The sequence below is a fragment of the Taudactylus pleione genome, unplaced genomic scaffold (assembly GCF_031769625.1).
Source record: "Taudactylus pleione unplaced genomic scaffold, aTauple2 ptg000043l, whole genome shotgun sequence".
In the NCBI taxonomy this organism is placed as follows: Eukaryota; Metazoa; Chordata; class Amphibia; order Anura; family Myobatrachidae; genus Taudactylus; species Taudactylus pleione.
In genome coordinates, this window is record NW_028284445.1 from 9,761,461 (window position 1) to 9,785,463 (window position 24,003).

Consider the following 24,003-nt stretch of genomic DNA (forward strand, 5'->3'; position numbering starts at 1 on the left):
AACAAGAAAATACCTCACAAGCGTTTAAAAGTTGCTCCAAATATAGATATTGTCCCAAATGAAAATAATGATTCAATATCTCAGAGTGGTAGTTCTCAATTCTTCAAGGTTTCATCCAACAATCCATATAAATAAAATGAGCAATGCAATATGGTTAGGCACAGCTTTGCATAAATCCTTGAAAAGAGCTATGAAGATAGTCCATGTATATGTTTCCTGAAGAAGTTCTCCTTTGATATAATGAAAAACTTCCTCCACCTATGTGCATATAGGGAGAAGTACTGTATACTGTATCTCAACTCAAGGTGTGGATAAAATTCACTTATTTAATAACACCAAAAACACACAAACAAAGCTGGATAAATTATCCATATCAGATGTAAATTACAGCCAATTTCCTTGACATACTTCTCCCTATATGCACATGGGTGTATGAAGTTTTTCATTATATCAAAGGAGAACTTCTTCGGGAAACATATACATGGACTATCTTCATAGCTCTTTTCAAGGATTTATGCAAAGCTGTGCCTAACCATATTGCATTGCTCTTTTTATTTTGTATGGATTGTTGGATGAAACCTTGAAGAATTGAGAACTACCACTGAGATATTGAATCATTATTTTCATTTGGGACAATATCTATATTTGGAGCAACTTTTAAGCGCTTGTGAGGTTTTTCTTGTTTGTTATTGTCTTACTTATGAATTTGTGATTCATCTCTTTAACCTCAGCTGCTTTAAAGTGTAGCGCCATTATATAAGTGTTCTTTTCTCTATTTGCAAAATAATATAAATTACAGCTTTACAAAGCTTTATTTCATGCTTTAACTATTTAAATAAAAGTAAAATAGACAGTATAAATGGTAAATGCTAAACCAGCTTTCAGGTGGTGAGTGTATAAATTTGCTGCAGAATAGATTATAGTAATTAATCCAACAATACAGTTATAAGTACTCACATGTGAGAAAGATTCTTCATCGGCTGAAACATTCTTGTACTTATATTCTGAATTTCTATTTTTTCTAAGCCTCTAAAATTTAGATTAATTTTAGATTTAGTTTAGCACTTATAATAACAAAAACATTCAGAAAAGTATAAAATACAAAAAGAGACATGGTGGGATCCTTTGCAACACACATCAAGTATTTCACAACATTGTGTATGTTTGAATGGGTCTGGTGATGTGATAAATAAGGGGCTTTGCTGGCATAAATGCCTGTTCACAGAGATAGACAGAATGCAGAATATGTCTGGGTGATTAGTGCCAGTAGCTTTGGTGGTGACATGTCTGATATATTACATACAAAACTGTCTCCTAAGGAAGCCGCCGACTATATGTGAGGCGGAGAAATGCGTAGAGCATACCTGGCTACATTTATTTGACCGGTCAATATCGACATCAAGCAGCCCTGGCTCGAGACCACTAAGCCTGTTATCCGGGACAGCAGAGATGGTGAGACTATTCAAATAGAACATTAATTGCTCAACTGTCTACTCTGATGGTGTGGTGCTGTGTGAACGGCCGCAGTGAGAGTGGACATACAGCCCGCCACATCAGCCACATCAGAAACGGAGATGGCGGAGATGGTGAACTTGTGAGTTTTCTGCTAATCGCTATTGATACAAACAGCATAGCGCTGTATAAGCAAAGCCGTAATAAAATTGAACAGGCGGTTCATTACATCATTTGCACTAGGAGATATCAATTGCTGAGCAATCAATGACATTTCACATTATTATCTGAGCTTTATAAATTGTCAGACTGTATTTGCCCTTTTTCTTTGTCTAAACGACATAAGGACTGCATTTTTGCAGTATATCAACATGTTGCCATCTGGATTACAAAAAAACCTAATTGGATACAATTGTCTACATCTGTAGATGTAGAGATTTTTTGTGCTTAGCACAAAAATTCAAAACAGGCTATTATCTACACTGGACTGATAGAGATCTGATACTGGGTCTTAGACTCAGAGCTATTAGGAGGGGGAATTGGTCTTAGAATATATATTTTTATCATTGTATTCATGCATGCATTTTATTTAAATTGAAATATTTTTAATTAAAATTATTAACCTGACAGCGCCTGGAATACTTTTTTGGATCTTTTCCTATTTTTTCTAAGCCTCTAAAATTTAGATTCATTTTAGATTTAGTTTAGCACTTATCATAACAAAAAAAATTCAGAAAAGTATAAAATACAAAAAGAGACATGGCAGGATCCTTTGCAAAACACATCAAGTATTCGACAACATTGTGTATGTTTGAATGGGTCTAGTGATGTGATAAATAAGGGGCTTTGCTGGCATAAATGCCTGTTCACAGAGATAGACAGAATGCAGAATATGTCTGGGTGATTAGTGCCAGTAGCTTTGGTGGTGACATGTCTGATATATTATGTACAAAAAAGGAAATGATTAGACAAAGTTGAAGGCAGTCTCTTCCTGTATAGTGAAAATACAAATTTTGGTATTAGCCAATAATTGTGCTGTACAAGCTGCTAAAGAAGTGGTATTTATCTCCCTGGTGTTACCCTCACCAGAACATGTAATGGAAAAAAGTAATTGGATAATACCACTTCGCGCTTAAATTATAATTATAGTGTGATGTTACTTATCTTATTTGTGTGGTATCCTGATTTATAAGGGCCGGAATCTCTTCACCATAGATCCTTATTGTAATAAACAGGAGATATGTGCTCCGATAGTAGTAAACATGTAGGGATACAAAAACAAAAAACTCTAGTGCAGACACTTCAACAACAACAACTCAAAACATATAATCTGTTAAAATATAAATTGTCTAAAATGTCTGTAATAGTTTGTAGTAAAATGTCACAATTGGACTTAGAACAATTTCCGAAATGGATTTTTTTGTTAAATATGTTCCAAGTAGTAAGATTCTCAATTGCCAATACATATAACAAATTTCATAGCTGGTACATCCAGAAAAAAATGATGAAGGTGGCCTCCTACCAGAATCCAGTGATTATAGTGCATGTAGGGATATAGTGGATGGTCTCACTGCCTACAGTAATCCTCCAACCTCACAGATGGAAAAAGCACCTTCCTCCCTTGGTCTGGTCAGAATGAACAACCTTACACCCTTATCGCCTGGTGGTAAAGGTGTAAGGCAGTTCATTCTGACCAGACCAAGGGAGGAAGCTGCTTTTTCCATCTGTGAGGTTGGAGGATTACATGTTTACTACTATCGGAGCACATATCTCCTGTTTATAACAATAAGGATCTATGGTGAAGAGATTCCGGCCATTATAACTCAGGATACCACACAAATAAGATAAGTAACATCGCACTATAATTATAATTTAAGCGCAAAGTGGTATTCTCCAATTACTTTCTTCCTGTATAGTGTCGGTATTATGGATTTAAAATAGAACTGTGCTTACTGTATGCACAAATTGTGAGCTATGCATAGATCACCATTTCCAAGTAATATATTGCTGCACATTTCTCACATTTGATTCAAGCACATCAAATTCTTATATTAAGGTGGCCATACAAGCTGCCATTTCTAGGCATTGGATACAATGGTATGAAATAGACATATTCTATCAAAAACAAGACAATGACGAATAATAAGAATATGAAAATACTCAGGAGACAGGCCTTGCACAAAGCATAGCTGGCTGTTAATTTTTATTTTTAATAAAAAATGATTTGCTTTAAAGGATTGACTTGTGGCTCGGGGTGTTAGGGCTATGGTAGGTTTGGAGGTAACTTTAGGTTAGCCTTACCATAATCTATGTGACACCCTAACTCTAACCAACAACTTTCTTTTTTTTTTTTAAATAATTTTATTTGAAAATGAAAGGCAATAATGGGGAGTTTGCTGCTTGTCTCCTGAGTATGCCAGGAGGTGATACAGTGTATAATAATGTCCTGTAACACTCTAGTTTTTCAGCAAATCTGTCTATTTCATAATATACTTTGGTTGGCAATGGTTTTTATAATAAGTTAATTTCCTTCAGGTGTATTTTATAGTCTTAGTGGATTAAATGAGTAAGCCAATTGAAATATGTGGGAAACCTCAGTCTATTTCACAAGGGCTGGCACTTTTGTTATAAATAAAATGAGAAGCCAATAATAAAACCCCACCCACTCAATCAGCAACCAGCACCACTGCTAGACAGACTGTGCTGGTTTCCACCAGCGACATCGCTGGGGTTAGTGAATTTAGTGTGCATCGGAGACGTGACCTAGTGAGACACTCACAATTTCAACACTTTGGGGGGGGAGGAAGGGTGCCCAGCATTCCCGGAGATGCTAGGCTGTCCACAAAGACTCTCCATGCACTGCTGTCTCCTATTCGGTGACCGAGAGCTGGGCACTGCACAGTAACGCCACAGTGCACCCCCCCTTGAGCAGCAGTCAGCATTTCAGTGTCACTCCTTTGGATGGTGACACCCGATGCATAGCGCACCCTCCACACCCCCTAGTGATGTCACTGCCATAGTGGTCAACCCTACTCCTAAATATTATCAGCTTTCACTGAAACCTGGGGAGTGTTTTATTAAATGAAAGATTGTTTTCAAATAATGTACTTCATATAATGTGCAGTGTCTTAGGGACCGTGTTCATTATACTGGGACTACATGGGTTCCAAACCTGTTCAGTATAAATGAAAAACAAGTTATATATCTGCAGATGTATACTTACAATGATTGGAGATGTGGCAGTGTTTCAAACTGATCAGTATGGAGTGATAGCGGATTATAACTGAGAGTACTGTATAAAGAGACAAAGAAACACAATTATAGAGAATCTGGCACAAAACTTGACCAAGCACTCTAACAAACAGTTACACATAAACGAAGGACACATGATGTTATTCCAGTATATTGTAGTTCTAGTACATGTCAAACATAAAAATTAGAAAATTATTTTTTTTTATTATTTAATCAGGTAATGGAAGAAATATACATGAGTAGAAAAAAATATTTTGACATTTTCACCTTGTTAATTTACTATTTTCACCAGAATACAGATGATTTAAGCCAGTTTAATAATTTAATAGTTTCTACTGTACAAACTATGAAATCCTCGTGTAGATCACTGGCAAATAATGGTTTGGGCGTACTCCCTATATAATGAGTACAATATATTATTCCAATCCATATTGGTTCAATATATTGGACAATATATTTTATAGTATGTACCCAGCTTAAGGTTGTTTCAAAGACCATCAAAAGACATCACAGAGATTCAACTAATAAAATTACCAATATACTTCTACTATTACTACTATTTCTACTAATACATAAAAGTAAATGTACTCAACCATTTAAAAAAAATTAAATTTAAATTAAAATGTAATGTAGTATACCAAAATAACATCATACATTAAAATGTAATTGTAAATAAGAAAAAAAATGTTTTTCTTTACTTACAGTCTTTGCAAATGTTTAAGCTCTTTAAAGCTGGAGAGTGGCACTTCTGTGATTAAATTGTTTGATAAATCTCTAATGAAATAAACAAAATATAGTTTAGTACAAATTATTCTCAACCTACTATGAAAATAATGTTTACCTACTCAATTACATATGAGGGGTTAAATTTATACTTAAAAAGACAAATAATTAAAATGTACCTTTATTAATCAATACAATATATTTGGTGCTGCTAAGTAAACTCCAGTGCTGCCAATGGAATGATTCTGAATTTGTGCACTCATAGATCAGCATTCATGCCATAGGTATTTACTGAAGCTGACGGTTATTATAGTTTATCTACTGCATTGAGCAAACAACACGGGCTCCAGCAGGTTTACCAGCTTTACTGCCAATGTTCCGCATTTTTACTGAAAGCTAAATTCTTTACAAACTTGATGTCAGAATTGAAAGCAGAAATAATTTTTACCGTACATGAAAAGGACTCAAAGTTTGAAATTAAGATATTCACTCTTAAGGTGCATACACACTACACGATATGCTCCCTGAGCGATATCGTGTAGTGTGTCCCCGGCAGGCTGTGCTCAATGTCGTTCATGACATTGAGCACAGCCGCTGAACGATATCATTAACGATATCGTTCAGCGCCGGGCTCTCTCCCCCATTCCCTGACATGCAGCAACCGTGACGAGATCGTCAGGTTGGCCTGCATGTCAGCCCGATGAACGATGATGACGAATGACCCGCGGGAACGCGCGTCGTCGTCATCGTTCATCTTTTTGGGCTTAAAAATGGACGATAAAGTGGACGACTGAACGACAACGATATCGTTATCGTTCAGTCGTCCACTTTATCGCCCAGTGTGTACGCACCTTAAATCTAAGATATAGTTTTGATAAATTTCTATCTGTATTGCTATTGTATAAATAGGGGGTCTGATATTTAGGGAATCGGTTCCTACTGGTGAGTAAACATTTGATAATGTTTTTAACTTTCAGTACAGATGTGTCCACATACACCTATCCTGAAAAATGCTGCTAAGTCGCGCCACGTGTCTTGTTTGTTGAATAATTGACTGAATTTGCATCTTTTTTGCACTGCTAATACGATGAAAGCACAAGTATGCTGTACACCACCTAGTGAATTTGTGCGCTATAGCTGTGTAAAGAAGATTCTAATCTCAAAATAAGAGCAAGAGACCAGGGGCTGATTTGACTGAGTCGCACCATGCATCTTGCCACGCGGCATCATGCGAAATACCAGAATTGCGAGAAAATTGCAAATCTTAAGTCCTCAGGGCTAGATTCAGAGCCGCTCGCTAGATGCGATCGCTCGCACGATGTGTATGCAAATTGCGTAGGCTGTGCTACCGCACCGCAATGCATATTTCTTAGAAAGCGATTACATAGTGTATGCAGACATCGACCAGCCTGTTTTAAGATGCCCACTTGTGCACGTCATGTCCAGGAAGTGTATGCAACCATCGTTACATCGGGTAACATCAGATGCTATCGCAGCGCTTGAGGTTGACCATACCCTGCCGCAAGCACTGTTATCACTTCAGTGTAAAAACAAGCCAGGTGACGTGTACTATGATGCTGTCCTATAATTATGCACACCTCTAATACGCCGTTGAGATGCTCGGGCACGCCTGCGTTTGCACCTCCACTCCCCCTTTTTAATGGCCAGCCCCTGTTACCACCTACAAATGGCTTCCCCTGTCACTTACTCTGTTGGGCTTCTCTATGCGCAGCGAGCGAATACATTGTGAACTTTCGCTAAGGTATGCACATGCGCACAATGCATACACATTGCATACCATTGGCAGCAGCGAGAGTATGCATCTTAGCGAGCAGGTCTGAATCAGGCCCTCAGTACACTATAAGTATGTTGGTGTGCGGCTGCGGTGATGAAAAGTCTATGCGGTACAAAAAATGATGCTAAAATGTGCATGTCCGTAACTAGCTATCCACGGCGTGGCATCTACTGTAAGTCATGCTACGCATCTCACACTGTATGATGCAAAAAAAACCTACAGCAGGTGAATAAGGACAGATATGTACATTTACTGATAGTTAACAGCTGTAGACTCCAGGAAAGAGAATCCCATGTTATTAATAAAAATATTAATTGACCAACAGTGGTGAAAAATGGGAATTTAAAAAAAAAAAAAAAACATTCTCATTTTAGACAGCTGACACACAAAACTTATACAATATAAGTACTTTATGCATGTAAACTTTAATTGTGAATGACAGTCTGCATGGGGAGGTAGACATAAGAGGCTTGATTATAAATTGCACGTAATCTATGTGCCTGAACTGTTTCCAGCCCCCAGTGTTCGAAAGCAGCCATGATTGCTGTCATCTGCATTTGCACCAACCCCATCTTTGCAGGAGATCCAACTGAAATCCGATGCATCTCTGCATACGCTCACCTCTGAATAGCCACCAACTATGTCTAAAGGTCCATGGGACGCTTGATCTACATCCGAACACTCCAGTCTCACCCATTCTCTCCCATTCCACCATACAGAAGAGGCTGACTTAGAATCTCTCGTAATGCCTCTGTGTGTGCGGGTCACGTCTCACGTACAGTTTGCTAAAAACTGTGAGATCCCTCTGCATTTGTAATTGCCAGCAACCCTGAATCAGGCCCAAAATATGCTCAGTCTTCTATATTTTATTACATATGACAATACATGTAGGTTACATACATTTTATGCAACTTATTTCCAGTAAATGTCTTACATTTCTGCTAAACTCCGCAAGGATGAAAAGATGTTTTCTGTCACCAATCTGATCTGGTTTCCACGTAGAAACCTGAGGACAAAAATACTTATTACAAACAAAGCAAATAATGAGAGCAAATGTGATTTTTTATTTGTATAGCCTATATGTATTAATAACATCACTATGAGTCCTGCTACTATCTTTTCTATGTTGTCCCCAAATAATTAGATACAATTCAATTAAATTGTGTTAAATATTCCTTATTGCATTTAGGTTTGGATGAAGACAATTGGATACATTTAAATAACAAAACATAACTATTGTTGATCAGTTTAAATTTAAATAATTAAGCAAAATTATTGTAGGTAAAAAATTATAGCAGTGGGTAATTTTATTAACAGTTTCTAAATAGAAGAATATAATTTGGATATAAAAAAATATGGCTTCTTCAGGGAGCAACAAGGAGAAGCGGTTGTTTAGAGATAGGATGCTAATAACGTGGTCATTGTATTATTTGCAAATAGCATAATCATCTCACATTTTTTAATAATTTTTTTGAAGATATATATTTTAAAGTATATTTTGGTTAAAGCATGTATTGCACATGTATTACTTTGGTTATATAAATGCTGGGAAATGTTTATTTCATTATCATTTAGAATATTCTATTGTAAGCAGCAACATATAAAAAACTGAAATTAAAAATTACTTTCTCAAATAAGTTGTTTTTCTAACAGTTTAGAACATACTTTGTTTACCGCGGCTTGACGTAACGCGCATACTGTAGCACGCGTAATTCTGCTTTATGCGTGAACCCGCTTAATGCACAATTCAGTTTGAAAAGGCTTATCCCAGCAGCCGTGCAGTAATTCTGGCAGGTAATACCCCCATTAACTGTGGGGTAAAATGGGGAAATAAGCCTGTACCCCAAAAAAGAGCAAACTAATTTTACATAACAGTATGGATGTCTGTTAGTGGCCAAAAGCAAAGTATCTTAAATTATGTCATGTGGCTGAATATTGCGTTTTTTAATAACAGTGAAAAAATAATAATAGAAAGTAGAGATGTGGGCTCATTGTACCGTCTAGTTTTGGATATATTGAAAAATTTAGAAAGTTTCTTGATATGATATTATACCTATTTTACATGTATATCTTTGTCTCAACTTACTAAGAACATGGACTACTATTTTTCATATGTATATGGCTACCCTCTTATCCCCTGCCTATGATTCATCATACCATATGTCTGTTTCTATGGTTATACACCTTTCTTTGGTCCATTGTCATTGATAACTACAGTACTGACTCTGATTTTATTTTCTTTATTTTAAGAAGTTCAATAAAAACATTTTTGAAAGTAGAGTTGTGCGCTGACCCCTGGGTTTTGGTTTTGGATCTGAATTTATCTTTGTGTCTTGGTTTTGCAAAATCACCCCCAAGTATCTTGGTTTTGCAAAACCACCCCCAAGTGTTTTGGTTTTGGACCTGAATATTTTTTTTTTTAAATCCTAAAAAGTCTTTATTAAAATTCATGTAATTTCTACAATCCAAAACCTGATATTCGGATTTAAAATCCGAATTCCAAACTGCTGGAAGATCAGAACCTTGACTCGGATTTATCTGGATCACCTCAGGAGATTAGTACCGCGACTCAGATCTGTCCGGATTCACTAAATTCGGGTGGATTCTGATTTCTGGAGAACCAAGCTGCATAGCTCTAATAGAAAGCAAGTAGTTTTTATTAGCAAATGAATGTTCTAGATCAATTTGTGTGCATATAAATGCCTTGTAAATGTATTTTTTTTGTGTCATTTTAACCACTTGCAAAAAACTTAAAAACCCTGTAACCTAACCTGCAACGCTTAAAAACACATGTATAATAAATATAGCACTCCCATATACCTGTCCCACATCTTTTAACCCATTATTCTGCATTTTGCAGAATATATTCCCAAGAATGACATGTCCTTATTGGCCAAATTAAGCTAATTAAAAACTTTTAAGTGCTTAATTAATCAATACCTTAAAACATTTTACCTTAAAATAGGGATTTTCCCCAACTTTTCACCTGCTCAGGGCCTGCAAACAGAAATCCGCGTTAAATCCTCTGGAGAGTTAACGCGGGTTAACTTGTGTGGCTGATTGAATAGCAAATTATTTGCGCCCAGCAGTGTTACAGTACTGTAAGTTACATTTACCTGCATTAAACTGTGTAAATGGATTATCATGGCTAATTGAATTCCCCCTTATATGGTGACAATAATAAGATATGGAATAGAAATGGATACCATGGATCCAGTAATTAACTGTCTTAATAATGATATGTGCATGTATATAATATTTGGATTTGTTGTCATCATCGTATCGTCCTCAGTTGGATGATGTCTCAATAAGGAAACTGAGTAGTGCAAGTAAATATGCACGATGGAGATTGCATAATGCCTCTTTTGTAACATGTCTTGTATAAATTTTGTTTGGCTAAACTATATGGTTAAAATATTAAGTTGTGCACAGACTCCCATGTTTTGACTTTGCCAAAACCACCCTCAAAGGTTTTGGTTTTACCAAAACCACCCTCAAGTGTTTTGGTATTTGATCTGAATTTTTTTTTTTAAATTGATAAAAACATCTAAAATCATGTAATTTAAGCCTGGTTTTGTTCCTACAGTATAATTAACTTCAATAACATTAATTTCAATTAATTCCCTATAAATTTTTGACCACCCCACAGCTCACAATATTATTTTCACTGTATTGACCAAAGGTTGCAGTGAGCTGTCTGGCTTAACTAAGTGACAGAACAGTGGCACTAACACATGGCAATTTAAAATAGAATATAGCACATCTAGGAAACATAGTGGTATTGTAATGGCAGACAGAATGGCAGTTTAATTTAAGCTATACAATGCTATAGAATGTTTTCAGAAATCAAGAACTAGATCAGAGGCCTGAGGTCAGCACAGGTAAATGGAGGTGGAGTACTATTTAATGGAAGCCAGGTAAAGCATTGATTGATTGATTAATTATCTGTGAATACATTTGAGCACTGAAAACGTGCCATTTTCAGGCATTTCTTTTAATAAGGATTTCTTTTAAGGACATATTTCACAAGTAGGATTAAAAAGCAAAATAAGCTTTTGTCTTGTGTCTTTTCGTTGTCAATTTCATGTATCAAAATGACAGCTAAATTTTATACTAAAGTACAAATGTTTTCAAAATGAAGGTTAGTTGGATCAATTTAATCGAGCACCTTCAGCAGATGTTTAAGTACTATGACTGGCAGCAGATGCAGCACTAGTACTGGGTTGCTGCTCCTGCTCTTCTACTGATGGATCCAAGTTTTTTTATTACACCAGCCAAGAATTTATTTTTTTAGACTTGAGAACTGTTTTGGGGTGCAGATGTTGATGGGGAGTGAGGGGGGAGCACCACACACCACCGCTTAAACTGGAAAAAAAAAGACTGCAATTTTATTTTTAAGTAATTTTTGTAAACACAAACACTGCCAATTGTTTTCATGCACTAGAAGGAACAGGTCTCGTTTGTGAAAATTGTTTTCAGGTGCAGATGATGGGAGGACACCAGGCACACAACGTCACTTACACTGGATCTTCTTGGGGTGCAGCAGTGCTCCAATCCACAGTCCCACACCCTCTCCCTTTGCTTTCCTGTGTGAAATGGTTCCCAATCACATGGGAGGGCCTTTTATATGCAATCCAGAACAGATGAGATCCAATGCTGGGAAGATTAAATTTTGCCTCATTTTGGAAGACCCGAGCGGAGACTTTGAATTACTCTGATCCCCTAAGTTTGGATGTGTTTTCTTTCCAAGGAAACCAAACCACTCATCTCTAGTAAAAATACATTGTGTTGTAAAGTAAATGAGTTCCCTAATCACCAGGCTCTAAGACATAGGCCAGTTCTCCTTACCAAACATGGTTCACTTGCTAGAGCAAGGGTCGATGGTGCATGCGATTGTGCATCAGTGTTGGAGTGTTCAGAACCACCAGCAGACTAGCACCGTCCATGTGCATCGAAAGTGGGTGTCCTAGGGCTTGCACTGTCCGGAGTACGTAAGTACAGAAGGGGAAGGTTGAACCTATGGCATTTGCATATTACCAACGATTCTACTCAGTAAAACATTTGAATTTTTTTCTTTAAAAAAGTAGCAAATGACAAAGTTTTAGCTGAAATGTATATCTTTATAGAATGAAGCAATGTGATTGCATCTTAGTGCACTGGCATATTTATATTTTCAATATCATAATATAAAAAGATTGAACTTCCTGGGATGCACATTCCTCCTGCACTGTATGAAGTGTGAAAGGCGGATTGCTGATGTATGTGGAATTACTTTTTTACTTTAATAGCTTTTTAGAGGAAATTAGCAGATAAGCAGATAATGGGTTTAGAAGAGAAAAGGTTTCACTTCTGAAAATAATGACAGCTATTAACGGAGTAATTTAAGAAAGTAAAGAAGAGATAGGTGGGGAAGAGATAGGTTTTGATTTGTACTGTGTCAGTAATAAAGGTTATAGGAAGACATTGCATACACAAATGTTCCCTTGTTAGGAAATACCAGGAGCTGAGATGGTTGTGATCTAACCGGTATCCACAGATCTTAATGACATTCTCAATGCTGCTATGTGACTTGGCTTTGCCAATACGTGCTCCTCAATGCACATTATCTGTTTGTGCAGCACAGCTAGCTCGGTCTCTATGCAGCATTAAAGACACTTTATAAAGTTCCATCATGAAGCTACTTGGATGGCTGTTGACTACTTATGTGTCATACAAATGATACATTCTCTAGGTCTTCAATTCTCATCCTAGCCAATTCTCATCAAACTGCTCCTTGTTATCTGGGGTCCAACTCTGATCTGCTTCCTCTAGAGTAGCTCAGTCCTATGCCCTCTGCTCTTCTCTATCAATGGGAATTCAATTCAAAGCGATGTGCCACCGGGCATGGTGTACCATTCCAGAACGGCACATCACATGGAACTGTATTCCCTCCTATGCCACTTATTTTATTTTATGCACTTATTGTGCATGATTTTAAGTCGCATACAAATGGAAGTCTAATGTGAGTATCCGCCTCAATCACTGCAACTGCAATGACCCCAGCACTCTGTCCGCTAGAGCAGTCATCGTCAGCATTATTGCCACTTACACCTACCCTATGCTGGGTGCAAGCGACACGAAATAGGTGCCCCAGCGGAATATGCATGAATATGGTTTAACACTGGCTACGCACACATGACATGCCCATGTGATGGTTCTCTTACGCTCATATGCCCCAGTTGCCACTCTCTCAGGAATGGAGAGAAATGGGTAAGATGTATTTGACTTAGAAGCGCTCAGAGATGCGTAAAAGATGCATATGTTCACTGCAGCACAAAAATTCAGTAGATGTGGCCACATTCGACCTTGTGCGTGACTCAGAATCAGGCTTATGATCTACATATTAAAATGCTGCAAACAAAGAGGTCTGCAGTGATGACGGAGTGGGGGCAGGGTGACCCAGGCATTGTGATATGATCTGCTGCATGGGCTTGACAAGGAAAGTGAACCTGATAAAATGAGTAGTAGTAAGGATGATTTCTGGAAGGGCAAAATAGTGCCGCGCCACCTCCTGCACCAGGAGACTGAGGGCTTGAGCATGAATGTCCACTTCCCACAGAGATATCCGTTTTCTGTTTCCGCAGCCATTTTTTGAATCTCGGCTCTGCATCAGGACAAATTCACACAGTATGTCTGCATCCACATCAAGCTGGTCTGAGCTAAGCACATGTATTTACAGAGGTTTTCTCATACACTGATGCTCAAGTCGTGGCTTAGTCCCTCTCAGCATGCCAGGTCCTGGGCGACTCGGCCGCGCCAATGTCTTTCTTGCTCAAAATGTGCATCTTCTTTGCATGAATAAAACAACAAAACTACTTTGCTAGATTACACTGATCAATTTGATGTGCAACATTTGTATATCTGTGTGCGAATGAGTCTGAATCTGTGTAAGAAGTGCTCTGATGCGTCCCCAAACTGTACAGCACAGGGCTGGAATATCTTGGAAAGTGGGCCAAAAATAAAATGGGGTCCCCCCTATCAGTGAATTACCAGCACTGGGGAAGCACTGATTGGCTGAAAGTGGACACTGCCATAGCAACCGTCCGCTCTCAGCCAATCAGCACTTCCCCATTTAATGTACATTTTGGGTTTGCAATGTACAGTATATACATTACTGTCCATAGGGATCGGGTTTAAATTTTTCCGAAGACCTATGGATGCCTACATGGACCGAAGAGGAGGCCACCCAAGGGTTTGGTAAGTATGATTTTTTCTTTCAATAAAAATAATTTGGTGTGTGTCCTGTGGTTCTTTTAATATTTTCTTTAAGGGTGGACTATAGGGCCCCCCCAGACCCTTAATGTCCGGGCATGCTAGCACTTGTTGTTCCACAAGTGTTATCATGCCAGGGCTAAATGCCTGGGACTTGTAGCCCACCCGTAACAAACAATATTATTTACCTTTTTATTACTATTAACCCCACTCCCACCGCCACTAGGGGTGGAGAGAAAAGCACCCCTGGTGGAGGTAAGTGTGGGGCTAATGCTGATAATTCCTCTAGATGGGGGACCTCAGCTGGTTCAGTCCGGTGCTTGTTATAGGAAAATAGGGGGACCCCATGCCATTTTTTCCCACTATTTTCTTATACCAGCCCAGGCTGAGAGGTCTGGGACTGGTTACTGATTTGGGGGGACACCACACATTTTTTCTTATTTTAACTGTTTCTTGACAGTTTACTTTAACGAAGCCGGCACAGATCATACAGATCTGTGCAGTGCTTCTGTTTTGGGTGGTTTTGCCGTAGTGTTTGTATTTTAAATTTTAATTGCCGTCGTTTTTAACTGAAAGATTAAAACCGACAGCATTTAGAGCAGCAAAAAACGACTGACATCACTGTTGGGTTTCAATGGAAGCTGATACCCGAAGGTTAGTAAATATAGATTTATTAGACATCAAAACCGACCTTTAGTAAAATTACTCCCAAATCTCTTTCCTCAAGGAAGAATACAATACAGTAGTTATAATAATTGTTTCTAACATACAAGAACATGAGGAATTGTAATGTACAGTTTGTATGTATTGAAAAACAGGGACATTTACAAGGACAGAAATTACAAGGCACATATCGTTAACACCAGGAGCTTAGGGACAATTTCTTATGACACGGGTGAAAGTGTCTTCACCTGCCGACATTTGCCACTGACACGTCTGTTCCATAACTTGACATTGCTGACTATGGGGTATATGTAATTGCCTGCAACTTACATGCATTGATGAATTCCCTGTGAGTCTGACCAATGTTATAAACAGGCAAACATTTAAAAGGCAAAAGTAACCTGGCTTTGCCTTTTAAATGATTGCCCTTTTAAAACATCAACACACTCGTTGAGAACTCTCCAATGCTTCAAGTCGCAGGATAATACAATCATGGCTATTACTGTTCATTTAGCCCATAGACAGCAGGCTATTGCATTTACCCTTATGACCGTAGCGCACACAGGGGGGTTTCTGAGTACCCAGAAACCCCCCCTGACAGCCTTGAGAGCAGGCACCATGTTATTAAACCACACCCCCCTCGTGGAAAAATGCAGCGATACGCATGTTTATAAGGAGGAGGGCGGAGTCAATATGACACAATTCTATTAGAATCGCGTCATTTGGCTCCGCCACCTCTCGATGAGTCACGAATAATGGCGTTTTGCTGCTAAGGAGAGGAGCCTAATGACATTGTGCCAACCTGCCAGGTCCCGCCCCCGCAGCTGCTGCAAGGTAAGTGTAATGTATGTGTGACATATGTATTTGTATGTAAGGTATGTGTGCCTAAACCTAAGTCCCCTGGGGGGTTGCCTAACTCTAAGTCCCCCCGGGGGTGCCTAACCCTAACTCTCCCTCCCCCTAGCCTATCCCTAACCCTCCCAGGGGCGTGCCTAACCCTAAGTCCCCCCTGGGTGCCCTAAACCTAACCCTCCCCCCCCGCGGCTGTCCACTCGCGGCGCCCGTCATCCCTTTGATCGGGGTGCGGGCGCCGGTCTACCGGCGCCGTGGAAATGTCAGGCGTCTACATCTAGATGCCCGGCATTTCACCCTCGCCGGGATATGACAGTCGGGAAGCCGGCTGTCGGTATTAAGGCAGCCGGTTTCCCGATTGTATACCATGTGTGACATATGTATTTGTGTAAATATATGTATGTATGTGTGTGTATATATATATGTATATAAGTGTATGCAATTATGTGTGTTTGTGTGGAAACCCCCCTGGAAAAATCCTGCGTTTGCCCTTGTATGAATCTACTGACTCACTGACACTGCATCATGTTGATATAGACTCCCTCTACTCTATTAATAATGTAGCGATAAAAAAAGTACTATATTGTCTTTATATTAGTTTGTCAAATTAAACAGTAACATTCTTATGGGAACGGCAGGCTGACAAGCATGCTGGGTTCAATGGGATTTTTCTTTGATTCATTCTATTGATGGTAATTATTTTAATTGACACCACTTTATAAATTGCTCATGCCCCAATAGAGTTTTACTGAGCCTGTACATAAAAACATTTTTGGGTTGTCAAAGAGATTTGAGTCACAGAATAATTCAATGCTCTCTGCAGGTAGTTTCTAGAGTGACTGATTAGCGTCACATTACTAGTTAAATACTAAAATACACAGGTAAGAATGCTAAATGCCGTATACATCATTTCAGATTAGCTACAGGAAAATAATTAGTGCAAATGTCCACGTTTCGAAGTATCTAAGTAGAAAGTTTTCAGTGCCAAGTCTTTTTTATGTACAACATCTACGTGACTGTGACAATAATATACAGTAACAACAACACAGAAATGGCATAATGCATTAAATAGAAAACACTTACAGAACAGTGAGCTCATCACACGTAGCAAAGCTGGAATTATTCAGTGTCCCAATATTGTTGCCTTCAAAATCTCTGCATAGGAATACACATATAATTAGTGATATATTGCCGATATACAGTATTTGCTGCGCAGACAATACAGTACCATTTCATGCCAATGGAGTTCGGTATGGTTGCTACCTTCTTGGTTTCATGGATATGTGCCAGTAAGTACTGACACCTCTTTTAACATAGGGTATGGCTGTATATATAGTTGTTACAGAGTAAACAGCTGATTAATAGTGAGCGCCCCTATGTGTGTGCCCTAAAAGTTGAACTATCATTTCAACACAGTAATATATGTGTTGAAATTTCAGGTAGAAAGTTGATGAATTGCAAACTCTCCACACTATTCAGTGATGTAGATGTGACTGGTCCCCCCATGGTTTTCCCATACTAGTGCTCGACCTTAGATTCTAATGAGTTTGAGCTGTAGAGAGCGTTATGAAGGCCAAAATCCATTGTAACTATTGTGTTCTTAGTGCCGTAACAGAGCCTTCTCTGATATATCTATGTGCCTACAGGGCCAGAGCAGGACTCTATGCCACCCTGTGCCGGACTCACCCCCAAACCTGTGATGTCATGAGGTCATGCCTATGGGATAGGGCCGCCACCACTAGGAAGTAGAGTACATCCCGAGGTATCCTTATCACTCTCACAACAGCTCTAGAGGCTGCAGGTCTGTGCTTGGGCAGCTCAGCAGAAGTGCTACTGGTGGCAGGGTCTCATTCCGGGCACCCTAGAAGCCAAATGCAGCTGTCATGGACGCGCCCTGGATGACTGCACCGCTTGTACAACCCTAGTTAAGTTAGCACAGTCCGTTTATACAGTTGTATTCACCTTTTGAAAAAAAAAAAGTCTAGAGAGAATGTAAAGGGGTTGATGGAAACCAAGTAGAGCCTAATCGAGGGTTGTCATACCCTCACATGGCAGTACAAGATTTGTTGTACCAAGTGTCCAAGAATGGACAATTAATAGTTCCAAAGGCATATAGAAAAACAATGTTCATGATCTCAAAACTGCAGGTCATCTAGGGGTAGAAAAAACCTCTGAAGAATTTTAGAACTCGTCTTTCTGGAAAGGGGTCCATAAAGAAGTATCAGAATATTCTAGAACCTGCCCTGAGTGTCAGTACCATGCTCCCAAGCCACATTATAGAAGCCCACTTGTCCCATTACCCATTATTGAGGTCTAGTTTTTTAAAATAGGTATGAATTTGGTTGGATGCCTGGGGTCATCAATATATTTTGGTGGTAATAATAATAATGTTATTTATATAGCACTTTTCTCCCAGTAGGACTCAAAGTACTTTACATTTGCATTTAAAACACAACATGCAAAATAAGCTTAATAGAAACAAGAATCATTAGTGAAGGGACATTAGTGAAATTGATGGGAAAACAGGTGTCTTGAGTCTGTTTTTAAAGGATTCTAGAGTGGAGGCCTCTCAAACTGTACGAGGAAGTGAGTACCATAGATTTGGTGCTGCAGGGTTAAAAGTTTGCCCCCTGAGATGAAATCAGGGAGACTCTAGGTACTGCTAATAGTCCTTCATGCATTGTAGTAATTTAGTGGAACAGTAAGGAATCAGAAGCTGCTTCAGATACCTTGGGTTCTGATTATGTAGGGCTTTGAAAGTCAGTATTTTGAAATCTTGAAATAGATTCTCCATCTTACAGGCAGCCAGTAAAGCGAGTAGGAAAAGGTTATATGGCAGGAATGGGGGTGGTTAGTTAACAGCTTGGCTGCTGTATTTTTTACCATCTGCAAGCTGTGCAATTCTTTTGCTGGTATACACAGGTAGAGGGCATTACAGTAGTCTATGGGGGGCATGCAATTAGCCTGCAGAACAATACAGCGGCTAATTACAGCGCCTGGGGCTATCCAATTAGCCCCAAAGTCGGCCCGACGCCGGCACTTAACAGGGTTTTCTGTTCGGAACCTAATGTGTCCCGAAAAATAATCCACGATAATTGCTGTTTTTTCACCCTAAAAAAAGGCGAAAACACATAGGTCAGCGAGCTTATCGCAGCTCCTATGTGTTTTCAGGAGAACTATCCTATTATTTCAATCAAAATAATAGGGTAGGGTGAAAAAAAACATCTGCTAAAATCGGGGTAATCGGTGAAAAAAATCCTTGTTTTTCACCGATCAATTAGCACCCAAACAATGTTCGGGGTTGATTGGATACCGCTCTAAGAGTGATGATATAAATGCATGTATGACTTTAGGCAGATCCTCTGAGGGAATAAAATGCTTGATTCTGGCTATGTTCCTCAGATGAAAGAATTAGGATTTAATTGTGGCTAATAACTGATCTCTAAGTGTCAAGCCAACAACACCAAGATTTTGCACATGTTCAGTGTTTTATAATTCTGAACCCCCAAGCTTAAGTTCAGTTGGTTGGCTATACTGCAGTCTTGTGCTTTGATGGTGAGCACCTACCATAAGGACCACTGTTTTATCAGGATTCAGTCGCAACCAGCTGGCATTTATCCACTCCTGGAGCTCATTAAGGATTGTTATTGGGTTCTCAGTACCCGGAGCAACAGACAGGCACAGTTGTGTATCATTTACATAGCATTGGTAGACCAGGCCATAATGTCCAATTATTTTACCCAGTGGTAGCATGTATACTGCGAAAAGCACTGGAGATAGTATAGAACCCTGTGGAACACTGTATGGCAGTGGCACTGGTGTTGATGAGTGTACTCCAGGAGAAACTCTCTGTGACCTGCGGGTGAGAAATTATTTGAACCAGCTAAGGACTGTGCCATCCAGTCCACAGAAGTTTTTCAGGCGCTCAATCAGAATCCAGTGGTCCATGGTAGCAAATGCTGCAGAGAGATATCCAGAAGGATTAAGATTGAACAATCACCTCTCTCTCTTGCCATCAGAAAATCATGAAGTACACGTACCAGAGCTGTTACCGTGCTATGTCTTCTCCTGATTCCTGACTGGAATGGATCATAAATATCATGGGTCTACAGATGAGTTTCCAGTTGAGTTGTGACCGCTTTCTCAATAACTTTTCCTAGAAAAGGAAGGTTTGAGGCAGGTCTGTAGGTGGTCATGCAATCAAGATGTAAATCATATTTTTTTAAGGAGAAGACTAACAACTGCTTCCTTTAATGGTGCAGGAAAAATACCTGTTTGCAAAGAGAATCAAAGTAATTTTGCAAATACATGGCCAGTTATGTCCATACACCCTATTAGAAGCTTGGTTGAGGCACGGTCCATATAACAGGTTGTACGCAACATTTGAATAATTTCATTAATGTCTTTTACATCCATTGGGTGAAAGCTGGTCTATGAAGACAGATGATTTACATTGGCAGGCTTGATAGTTTGGAACTCCTTTGATGGCACTGTGGGGATTCCAACCTGATGGAGGATACTTTATCTGCAAAGAAGTGTCAGAGTTCAGCCGGGGATCGGCCGTCCCTTACTGTCCCGCCGGCTTCCTCTGACTTCCCGGGCAGTCGGGCAGCTGGTGCGACGACGTGGGAGGTGCTGAGCATTCTCCCTGATGCTGGTGTCTCGGGCGGCCTGGTGCGCGGGGATCGGAGTTCCTGTCATAGGCGCCGCCATGACACGTCCTTCTCTGACTATCCTTCCTTCCCTGACAGTCTGGCCGGTCAGCTGACGCTGTGGACCAATCAGTGGGCTTCCAGGGGTATATATCCGGCTCCTGTGTATCAGGTAGTTGCCTGAACAACCATTGTCGCTGTTAGTGCTACTAGTGTTCTCTCGTTCCAGGTTCCCTTGCTTCCAGTGATCTATTCCTGTGTGCAGCTATATCATCCATCTCACCAGTGCTTTACCATCTCAGCCTGTGTGCAGCTATATCATTCATCTCATCAGTGCTTTACCATCTCAGCCTGTGTGCAGCTATATCATTCATCTCATCAGTGCTTTACCATCTCAGCCTGTGCGCAGCTATACCATTCATCTCATCAGTGCTTTACCATCTCAGCCTGTGAGCAGCTATATCATTCATCTCATCAGTGATTTACCATCTCAGCCTGTGTACAGCTATATCATTCATCTCACCAGTGCTTTACCACCTCAGCCTGTGTGCAGCTATATCATTCATCTCATCAGTGCGTTACCACCTCGCCTGTGTGCAGTATACCTCCATTCCACCAGTGCGTTACCACCGCCGCCTGTGTGCAGTATACTATCCATTTCACCAGTGCTTTACCATCACAGCCTGAGTGTAGTTATACGTACCCACCTCTCCAGCGTCATAATCTCTGGCTGACTCCAGTACCACTACCCACCTCATTACTGGACTCTGGTCCCTACCTATGTGTTACAGTATTGCACCGTGGTGCACTCTTTCTAACCGGCAACCCGGTAGAGTGTGTCCGCAGTGCACACTTCCTTGTACCTCAAGTACAGTGTCCCTACGTGCCCCTTACTGGCACAGACCCTTTGGGCCACAAGTGTTCGTCTCTCCTTTTTCCCGCAGGCTTTGGTCACCTAGTCAAAGGACCGCGACCTGCTTACGAGGTGCAGCTCAAACCCATATCCCGATTGGTGGGGTCACTGGAGAACACCATCTCGTGGGTTAGATTCCGCACCTTTGACTAGGTCTCGCCAACGACCAAGACCCGTGGATGCGGAGGTCGTACATTCAGGCCCCTCGCCTCCGTTTCCACCCGCAGCCTCAGGCTTCAGCTTCCAGAAAACCGCCTCCCAGCGTGACAGTTTGTTCAGGCCCAATGAAAGCTACAGGCTAACCAGGTACTGGGAATCTCCAGGAGCTAACGGCTCGCATGGATAACCAAGAGGCGGCACAGCAGCATGTGGCCCAGTACCTACAGGAATTATCTGGTCAGCTCCTGTCTATTCAGAACACTCTGGCAGCTATGTCTCATGCTCCACCTTCTGTCGCTCCTACGGTTTCTCCTGTATTACCTTCGGGGGTCGTTCCTCAAAAATCCTGTTTGCACTTGGCTACTCCCGAGAGGTTCGATGGTACTCCTCAACGATGTCGTGGTTTCATAAACCAGTGTGAGATCCAGTTCGAATGCCTACCCCAGAATTTCCCTACCTCCCGGTCTAAAGTGGCCTATGTAATTTCATTACTAACCAGGGCAGCTCTGGATTGGGTCTCCCCCTTGTGGGAACGAGCAGATCTGCTCGTATCTAGATATGAAGAGTTCGTGGCAGCTTTCAAAAGGATCTTCGATGAACCCGGGAGATCTATCTCTGCTTCTTCAGATTTGCTTCGTGTCCGTCAGAGTACCCGGTCCGTCGGGCAATATGTAGTACAATTTCAAACCCTGGCGTCCGAACTAAGATGGAACGAGGAAGCACTTAAGGCAGCCTTCCTACATGGCTTATCTGAGAGGATGAAGGATGAATTGGCATCTAGGGATTTACCTCCCACCTTCTCGGATGTTATATCCCTCTGTATAAAAATTTACCTTCGCCATAGAGAGCGGTGGGGAAATAGGGGGCGTGGAGATCATCCTCGGGATCGCCCGTCCTTGGGAGGTCATTCCACTCCTTCCTTCTCCTGCAGTGAGGAGCCGATGCAAATTAACAGATCCCGGTTAAGTACCGCCGAACGGAACCGGCGTTTTCAAAATAAATTGTGCTTGTATTGTGCTGCTCCAGAGCACACATTAAGGAATTGTCCTGTATTGATGGGAAACGCAAAACCCTAATTGATGTTGGGAGCATGCAATTGGGGGTTATTTCTGACTCCTCCCAAATAAATGACAGTTTATTGCCTGTGTCGCTCTCCTACCAGTCCAGGACAAGGATGGTTAAAGCCCTTGTGGATTCTGGGGCTGCCGGCAGTTTTATTTCTAAATCACTGGTTCAGACCCTAGGCATTCTGGTGGTTCCATTGCCAAACAGATTACTGCTCTCTGGTGTATATGGCAAGACCTTGCTAGGGAGATCCATTTCCTCAAAAACCCTGCCAGTGTTCCTCCGGATTGGATGTCTGCACCAGGAGACTATTGAATTTTTTGTTCTTCCCGACTCAGCCTATGAACTAGTTTTAGGCCTCCCCTGGCCACAAAAGCACAATCCTACGTTTGAGAGGTCCAGTATGCAGATTTTATTGTGGGGTCCAAGTTGTTTCCATGGATGTCTCATCCAAGTACTCCCTGTCCGCACTAACGCGGTGTCCTCCAGTGGAAATATAAGCTTCCCCCCGTCTGACAAGCCCAAGTGTTCCTCTGTTCCCGGTCTACCAGCAGCTTATCAAGATTTTGCGATGTATTTTACGAACAGGCTGCGGATAAACTTCCACCTCATCGTTCCTGGGACTGTGGTATTGAGCTCCTGCCAGGGAAGAACCCTCCTTGGGGTCGAACCTACCCATTATCAGTTCCTGAAACAGCCGCTATGGCGGCATATATAAAGGAGAATCTAGCTAAGGGGTTTATCCGGCCCTCCACTTCTCCAGCAGGGGCAGGGTTTTTTTTTGTTAGCAAGAAGGACGGCGGACTTCGGCCTTGTATTGACTACCGGGGTCTCAACCAGATTACTGTAATGAATCGATATCCTCTGCCTCTGATTCCGGAGCTTTTTGATAAAGTTCGCGGGGCCTCTTTGTTCACCAAACTTGATCTGTGGGGTGCGTATAATTTAATACGTATTAAAGCTGGAGATGAGTGGAAGACCGCTTTTAACACCAGAGATGGCCACTTCGAATATCTCGTAATGCCCTTCGGACTCTGCAACGCCCCAGCGATATTTCAGGGTTATGTGAACGAGATCTTCCGGGATGTCCTCTACAGTTTTGTTATAGTCTATGATATTCTAATTTTTTCCAAAAATTTGCAAGATCATCGCCAGCATGTCCGCGATGTCTTGTCACGCCTCCGGAAGCATCATCTTTATGGAAATATATCCAAGTGCCTTTTCGA

General features: G+C 40.6%; 1 protein-coding gene across 1 annotated transcript in view; it reads right to left on the minus strand.

Annotated features, from left to right (window-relative positions):
• Positions 1 to 24,003, minus strand: part of RXFP2 (relaxin family peptide receptor 2) — a 389,469-nt gene that overhangs the window by 54,545 nt on the left and 310,921 nt on the right. Inside the window, exons 10-14 of the mRNA XM_088460250.1 lie at positions 17,072 to 17,143; positions 8,157 to 8,228; positions 5,407 to 5,478; positions 4,676 to 4,744; positions 958 to 1,029 (exon numbers count right to left, since the gene is read on the minus strand). Coding sequence (XP_088316376.1) covers positions 958 to 1,029; positions 4,676 to 4,744; positions 5,407 to 5,478; positions 8,157 to 8,228; positions 17,072 to 17,143 — 357 coding nt within the window. The remainder of the gene's footprint in view (positions 1 to 957; positions 1,030 to 4,675; positions 4,745 to 5,406; positions 5,479 to 8,156; positions 8,229 to 17,071; positions 17,144 to 24,003) is intronic.